Source organism: Pseudochaenichthys georgianus, chromosome 5, assembly GCF_902827115.2.
Source record: "Pseudochaenichthys georgianus chromosome 5, fPseGeo1.2, whole genome shotgun sequence".
NCBI classification, from domain to species: Eukaryota; Metazoa; Chordata; class Actinopteri; order Perciformes; family Channichthyidae; genus Pseudochaenichthys; species Pseudochaenichthys georgianus.
In genome coordinates, this window is record NC_047507.1 from 37180870 (window position 1) to 37189630 (window position 8761).

Below are 8761 nucleotides of genomic sequence, written 5' to 3' on the forward strand. Positions count from 1 at the left end.
CATGTACTGTGGACAATACCCACAGGAGCAAATACCTGTGAAGTGTCTTGCCCAAGGACACAACGGCTTTACAGACGCAGCGGTGGTGTCCGGTTGTTTAGTTCACTTCAGAGGTCTCAGACTGCGTTCACACCAAATCAAACTAACCGCACCAAGGGGTTAAACACTCCATTCAACTGTACTTAACAAGGCTGGTGTGAATGTGACCTTAATGTATAGCCTTTTCTCCTTATTCATTGAGGACTCACCTATTTGGCAATCTGAGCTTTCTATCCTAAATCGTTTTTTCGTTGTTTCTCAAAGCAAACGGCCCATTGAAGCAGACACAATGGGAAGATTAGGTGCTGGTTTACATCATAATGCAGTTGAATGAGTCAGTAAAAACCTTGCGGTTGCTTGTATTGCTAAACAGCGACAGGAAATGCAGGTGAATGCATGAAATGTGAGTAGACTGGCTGCAATTATGCGTCTACAAAACAAGAATGTTTGCTGGAGTATTAAATTACATTTGCCGCGGTAATCGCTATCAATCCAAATGAACCAGGACTTACATTTTAGGGATTACAACTTGTTTCACGTGAAGCAGGTCATAATCATGTAACCTAGGTATCTGTGCAAATAATAAAAGGTAATAATAGGTCTGGTTTGTGGGTCAATACACAACTGCATAAATTAGCCGTAGGACTTCTTACAGGTTCCTTAACAAAACATATATAGGAGACTGTTTTACCTCACAGGTACAACCCTAGCCCCGGCTCCTTCCAGGAATTTGACATAGGAGGCAGCGATGTAAGAGACGCCATGAGCATACTGGTCATCTGGAATATTTTCCTGAGCCAGCACACCTTAGGATGAAAGAACACGCAAACGTATCACATGATTTTATGTAGATATAGAAAAGTTGACAATGCATAGCTGAGAAATCCTAACTACAAAGATTAAAAACAACAAAGAGCAGGAGAATATAAGTTAATGTTAATAAAAATAACTGGTGCACTCTTGAAAATGAAATCATCTACAATTGTTGTTCAATTTAAGTGAGATTTGCCAATCCTTGAGTGTTTCCTTTTGCTTTCCTGAATAAGATATCTAAACAAAACATTATTATTAACATGTAACATAAAACACTACAAACTTTACAAGCAAAATGTACCTACTAAAGGCAGTTTGAAAATAATTCCCCATGTCCCCTTAATATGTCAAGAAATTGTACACAAATCACATCACACAAAGTTTGACCCCAAAGTCCTCCTGTAATTTCAGCGTGGATTTTAACATTGAAATGCAAAGCAGTAAAAGGGCAAAGAGAGCAGAGGAAGTGGAACAAGCTACATGTATTGCACTGATTGGAGACCACTGGACATTGGTTACAACCATCACTACCTCAAATATGTTTAAAGACAATAACAATGGCATTTATAAAACATGAAAGTAAGACAATACCGCTTTTTTTCTAACCCGCCTCGGCCGCCACTGCGTCAGGCTGTTGTGTCCTGACACGTCACCCTAATTTGCTGCTGTGGGTAGGCCTGTATATATATATATATATATATATATATTAATATATATATATATATATATATATATATATATTAGGGCTGTCAAGTTAACGCAACATTTTTTAACGCCACTAATTATTTTAACGTGCGATTAACGCATGTGTATTTTTCCTCGGCCCGCCCCGTAGTTTCAGAGCCCAAAGGCTTGACGTTGTTGTTGTTGTTGTTAGTTAGTTGGATGGTGGGAGATTCTAGCGAGAGATATGGATACAAAAAAAAGGTGTTTTAAACAGCAAGCCAAGCACACAGCTGATGCTGACAGCCCCGCTCCTGCCGCTCGCTTGCGGCAGACCACGCTTGAAAGTTTGCCGGGGAGACTCCTGGACACGGCGTCTACGAGCAGCAAGCTTTCAACAGCGATAGCTAAATGGGTGGCGGAGGCTACAGCTTGCAGGACAATTAACATTGTGGAAGATGAGGGACTGCGTTAGATAATTTGGATCGCATCCAACGTGTCGACTGGACATCACAGCGCATTATTTTGACCCTAGGTGGGAACTTCAGTCTCATGCTTTGACATTACATTGCATTTAGCTGACGCTTTTATCCAAAGCGACTTACAATAAGTGCGTTCGACCAATAAGATACAAACTTGAAGAAAACAGAATCATAAAGTACATCAGGCTTCATAGAGCAAAAACATTTCAAGTGCTACTCAACTGGCTTTAGGTAAGCCAGTCCTTTATTAGTATATAAGTGCTTTGTTAATAGTTCTATCGCTCGAAGTGGAGTCGAGAGAGATGAGTTTTCAGTCTGCGCCGGAAGGTGTGTAAGCTTTCTGCTGTCCTGATGTCAATGGGGAGCTCATTCCACCATTTTGGAGCCAGGATAGCAAACCCACGTGTTTCTGCTGATGGGAACTTGGGTCCCCCTCGCAGGGCAGCGAGCCGTTTGGTTGATGCAGAGCGGAGTGCACGTGCTGGGGTGTACGGTTTAACTAGCAGTTACCGGAAGCCAGTGAAGTGAGCGGAGGAGCGGCGTGGTGTGGGAGAATTTAGGAAGGTTGAAGACCAGACGAGCCGCTGCATTCTGGATGAGCTGCAGGTCGGATGGCACATGCAGGTAGACCAGCCAGGAGGGAGTTGCAGTAGTCTAGGCGTGAGGTGACGAGAGCCTGGACCAGAACCTGCGTCGCTTTATGGGTCAGCTGGGGACGCATCCTCCTGATGTTGTAAAGCATGTATCTGCAGCAGCGGGTTGTAGCAGCTATGTTTGCAGTGAAGGACAGTTTGTTATCTAGGGTCACACCCAGATTCCTTGCAGTCTGAGTCGGGGAAACAACAGAGGTGCCGATGTTGATTGTCCAGGAGAATATTCATCATTGTTCCAATGATAATAAACAAACATTTGCATAAAGAATATTTGTCCACTCATATGTTGATAAGAGTATTAAAAACTTGAAAAATATTCCTCTAAGGTACATTTAGAACAGACATTTTTTTTACGATTAACCGCGATTAAATATTTGAATCGACTGACAGCCCTGATATATATATATGTATATAAAATGTAATGCATTATTATATATATAAATAAATATGAGCACACATTGTCTCACAAGCAAAACAAAACTCCATATAAAGACCCAGATGCCTCAACAGGCCATATCCAAATCTGTATTTCAAAGATTTCGAGCAAGGAAAACACCAACATGTTTGCGTTGTCGGGCAAATGCATCTTTGATTGTAAACTGTCGGGAAGGTGGGGGCTCTCCATCTCCAGCTGCCGTGTTTGCTCCCAGTTGGGAAAACGGAATGGGTAGGTTGTGTTTCAGATGCAGTTTAAGGTTAGTCGTATTGCTAGCTTTTGTTGCTAGCTTTTTAAAACAAATGCGACACACCGCCCGGCTCATTCAAGTCCATAGGTTCGCCTCGTTGATTTGGCTTAAATCCAAAATATTCCCACACCGGAGATGTGGTATTAGGTTTTGCAACCAATTCCATTTAACTTCAAATTCCCCTCGAGTAAGTCACAGGTTGTCTCTTGCTTATCTCTATATTATTAATTTGGCTGCTACACTGTTGCACGCAGAGTTTCCTGACTTGGCTGTGTGTGAGCCCCGCCCCTCACAGGGCTAAAATCCGGTAAACAAACACGCATGTAAACGACAATTTATCGAGCTCAGAAAAGTTATCGAGTCCATTTTTATTTATCGTACGATAAGTCAATTTATTAATTATCGCGACAGGCCTAGCTGTGGGTATTGTCCACAGTAATAAATGTTCCATGTCTAATATGTGTGATATGTAATATAAAGCGCTTTGAGCACCTGGAAAAGCTCTCTAATAAAAATGTAATGAATTATTATTATTATTAACGTTAGAGCATGGAGACATGTCACAGGAGAGGTACAACATACAGATATGAACCTAAAAATGAGCATAATACGTCCTCTTTAAGCAGCATTCAACTTGAAACTGTTTAGCCGTTTTTATCTGCAGATTGTACCGACGCAAACGCTGCAACTCAAAATATCAAATTTCCCTCTGAATCCCTGATTCAGCAGATCACCCAGGCATGACCCACAAAAGGTAAAAATAATGAGATAAGTAAGTCATAATAATGAAATAGTAAGTCATAATTATGACTTAAAGGATATTATTTTTATTTTCTGTGGCACAAACAGGCTCCCATATGAACAAACCTGAAAAGGGCTACCTGAATGAGGTAACACCTAAACCTGGGCATGACGAAGGCCTTGCCAGGTCTTTGTAATTCCTCCTTTAGACTCAAACAGAGACCATACAGTTAGTCATGGCGTCATGACTTGTCAGTGTTAACCACAATGAGAACAACAAGTTTGTTTTCCACAACATGGTGTCCTGTAATAGTTCTCTATATCTTATCAGTAAAGACACATTCCGTAGATGTTCTGTTAAACAAACAGCCTCTGCACAGATTTCATTACGCTGATATCAGTTTAGGTCAGGGGTGGGGAACCTCCGGCCTCCGGGCCGTATGGCCATTTGGTATGGCCATCGAGGTAATTTATAAACACACGCAAAAAAGAAAAAAATTAAAGAAATCTAAATAATTAAACAAGCGAGTATCTGTTTTCCTGGCCAAGGTCAGGGTCCTTGAACACAACACGAGCCTAACGTGTCATCACGTGGTATATGTCTCGTCGGACAGAAATTGCAGTACCCATAACGGTACGTCCACACAGCAGCTTCAGAAGAATCTTCCACCGCTTCCAACGCTTCTCTGCCCATTGACTTTGAATGGGGATGACGTCACTTTGCCTCGCTTTTCGCCGAACTGCATTGTGGGGGAGCGAAGCGAAGATTTCTAGGATGTCTAGGATCTCCAGGATTCAAAAGTTGAGCAATGTTCAACTTTTGAAGCTGAGCTGGAAGCGCCAGCCAATCAAACACGTTTATGCAAATCTGACAGTAGAAGCGCTAGCCAATCAAACCGTGTGTAAGCAGGGAGAACCATCATTTCCTCATATTCCAAACGAGAAATTACGGTAGCAAATCACCCGGTTCTTTACGACCAGAACTATTAACGGGATACAAACCGGAGGAACCAGGCATGGAGGGAGGTGGCAGAGGCAGTGGGTGAAACTGGTAGGTTTTTGCCTGTTTGGGGAGTTTATATATATATATATATATATATATTGCTCGCATAAAATCCCCGGGGTTTTTTGCTTTGTATGTCTGGGGCGGGAGATTCATGTGATTGGTTGTTGGTCGCAAAAAATCCCCAAGCTGTCGGACACGCCCAGCTCCAAGATTTTTGAAAAGCTGCTGTGTGGACGTACCGTAAGGAGCCGTACACATGCCGCAGTTTGTGCGTGGCTGTGTCTTTAGTTGAAAGCCCAGTGGTGATCTGTTCATCTGTCATACTGATCATACAGTCAATAACTTTGTTGTTATTAGCATCTGGTTAGCTAGCTATGCTAACGAATATAAGAAGCTTTTTCTACAACCAGTGAGGTAAAGGTACATCTTTATATGATCATTATAGTTATAACAAAATAAGAGAATAAAGTAAACAGGTATAAAATACTATGACAGTAAAACAAAGTTGTTATTAATAAACAAGAATACAGTTTAAAAGGGGAGTGATTTGTAAAATATCCAAAATGAAAATCTGCTTACAGTTCTGTTTAATATGGGTGTTGAGAGATGTATCCATAGATCTCCTAGTGTTGCTCTCAAAGTGCACCAGATTGATGCTTTTAACTTAAATATTTAAAACAAAATCTTCCTGGGGAGCATGCCTCCCGGACCCCCCTAGAGGAGGTTAGGCCCCCCCCTCACTTTAATCATGTTCATATGGATAGGAAATTAAATACATTTGCACACATCTTGTCCATATCTTTCTGTTTGGTGGTCATGCCACAACCGTGCACGTGCATGCATGCGTGAGTCATGGTAAAATATCTGGATTAAGAGGTTGCTTTTTCTTTGCGCAGCATGAAAGAAAGGTGAAATGAATGGGCTGTGATTTTAGTATTTGTAAGCAGAGGTCAATCATTTGTATGGCCCTCGGAGGATGTTGAAAACATTTAAATGGCCCTTGAGAGGTAAAAGGATCCCCACCCCTTGTTTAGGTGATACAAGTAGGTTACCTCTTTAGTTAAAAGTGTTGCAAATAAATCCATTACTGCTAAGTAACAAATCATTTTTTACATTTGACGTAAAATAGTACAAAAGACACATTGTTCAAATAAGAAAAAAGTACTTATAGTGGTGAAATGTACCTAAGTACATTTACTCAAGTACTGTATCTAAGTAACAAATGTGGGTACTTGTACTTTAGTGAATATTTTCATTTTATATTTTTACCTTTACGCCACTACATTTTGTAAGCAAATGTGGTGCTTTTTACTCCACTACATTATTCTACAAATGTTGTTATTTTGCTGATTTAGAGTTACCCAGCAGTATATCAATGAATTCATGCTTATACGTTTGTATGTTGACACTGTAGTATTGCTACTTTTACTTGGGTAAGCAATCTACTTTTTTCACCTCTGCTGATATAAAATAGAATTAGACAAAATGTATAAATAATTCCTTCTAAGTATAATAAATACTGTATACTGAAATAATATATACATATGAGGATATGGGGACTATAAACAGTTGACACTTGAATGAGCGCAGGAGTTAATAAGGGCATCGGATTTAAAAAAAAAAAAACGTTTTATTGAATGGCGATATTAACCAATAATATGTAATTAACGTTTATATAGAACGGATTAGATTATCATGAAGTATTGCCTCAAAAAACATACATACAATACAAATATGATTACATGATAGTACCACGCAGATACATGCTCTCTCTCTCTCCCTCTATGTGGCACTGCCAACACACACGCACCTTTCCTCGAACATTCCAGAATAAAACGACATCAGGGCTATAATAATCCCCCAGCCCGTGTCTGCAGGCGGAGGGACTGACACAGAAACTGGGTCTGGATCTTACCGATGATGGGCCGGTAGTTCAGCGGCTGATTCCGCCTCGCCGCCGCGCACTGCTGCATCGCGCACAGCAGAGCGGTCAGCACCGCGAGCACCGCTGCAGCCGAGCGACACATCCAGAACACCGGCAACGAACACAAACACAGATCCTGGAGATGAAGGGTGCAGGATACGTTTTTACCAAAAGATGGGGGATTTTTGGTCCAAATGTTTCAATGTAAATAAATGCAGGGCCGATTACAGGAAAACGCGCACAATTGTGGCTGCTAAATAATAATCCGAGCGAAGGTGCTGCCTTAATGACGATCAAAGTTGATTCTCCTCCCTGGCTGTCTTTGTATCTCCGTAAGGCTTCTGAACAGTGAACAGAACACGAGCATCAAGTCATTCATTAGGGAACTCCCCTCTCTAGATCTATGTCAGATAGATACGCCCCTTCCTGTTCTCTCCTGATAGAAATAGATCAGCCGTCAACTCAGGTAGAAATAGAAAAAGATATATAAATAAATCAGTGAGACAAGGCAAATAAACATGTAAAGCTAAATCACTGTCCTACCTCCCCAGAAAAATAAAATGTCCAACTTTTAGTGTTAAAATTCCAATGTGGCATTTGCTATGTCCAAGCAGGTGGAGTATATTTTAATAAAACATGTAGAAAAAAAATTCTGCATGATCTGTAGAATAGTGTACAGCTGCAGAAGTCTATTGTCCAATCATATTAATCTTTAATATAGACATCTATAGCTAATCAGGACATTGTTTAGTGGTTTCACGTCAGAAAATGCCAAGAGTATATCTTATCTTACAAGGTACACACAATAAAATGTAAAAGATTAGAATTGAAAGATACACTGCAAATACGATTAGGACCCATAATGCATTGCATTGTTTAACATTTGAGTCCAAAATATGTCCTGTCATTTGTTTTATGACCCTTGAAACGTATAATACAAATAATACCTTAACCTACAGTGGCATATTGTATAAAAGGAAGAGCTTTGTGAAATCATAAAGTTAGAGGCTGGAACAACATTTGAATTTGAATTATAACTCTGAAAGCTTTGATGTCAAACACTGATGGTTTATTTGGAGCTTCGGCCGGAGAATTCACATCACAAGTCCAAGAGCCAGAGGTTCTGACTGCACGGTAGAGTTGCCACGTCAAATCTGAAGAACTCTACCCCAGACCCGTGTGTTTAGCTAGTTCAGAGAGCATCATCAACATGCTGCATAACAAGATAGAACCATAACACCTCTATCAGCTGACGCCAACAGGCAGGAACATAGAACCATAACACCTCTATCAGCTGACGCCAACAGGCAGGAACATAGAACCATAACACCTCTATCAGCTGACGCCAACAGGCAGGAACATAGAACCATAACACCTCTATCAGCTGACGCCAACAGGCAGGAACATAGAACCATAACACCTCTATCAGCTGACGACAACAGGCAGGAACATAGAACCATAACACCTCTATCAGCTGACGCCAACAGGCAGGAACATAGAACCATAACACCTCTATCAGCTGACGCCAACAGGCAGGAACATAGAACCATAACACCTCTATCAGCTGACGCCAACAGGCAGGAACATAGAACCATAACACCTCTATCAGCTGACACCAACAGGCAGGAACATAGAACCATAACACCTCTATCAGCTGACGCCAACAGGCAGGAACATAGAACCATAACACCTCTATCAGCTGATCCAACAGGCAGGAACACAGAACCATAACACCTCTATCAGCTGATGCCAAC

General features: G+C 41.0%; 1 protein-coding gene across 1 annotated transcript in view; it reads right to left on the reverse strand.

The window, feature by feature from the left end:
• LOC117446089 (gamma-glutamyl hydrolase) overlaps positions 1-7374 on the reverse strand; it is a 59970-nt gene extending 52596 nt beyond the window's left edge. The window contains exons 1-2 of the mRNA XM_034082089.2: positions 6999-7374; positions 731-845 (exon numbers count right to left, since the gene is read on the reverse strand). Coding sequence (XP_033937980.1) covers positions 731-845; positions 6999-7110 — 227 coding nt within the window. The 5' untranslated portion in view covers positions 7111-7374. The remainder of the gene's footprint in view (positions 1-730; positions 846-6998) is intronic.
• Positions 7375-8761: the final 1387 nt, after the last annotated feature.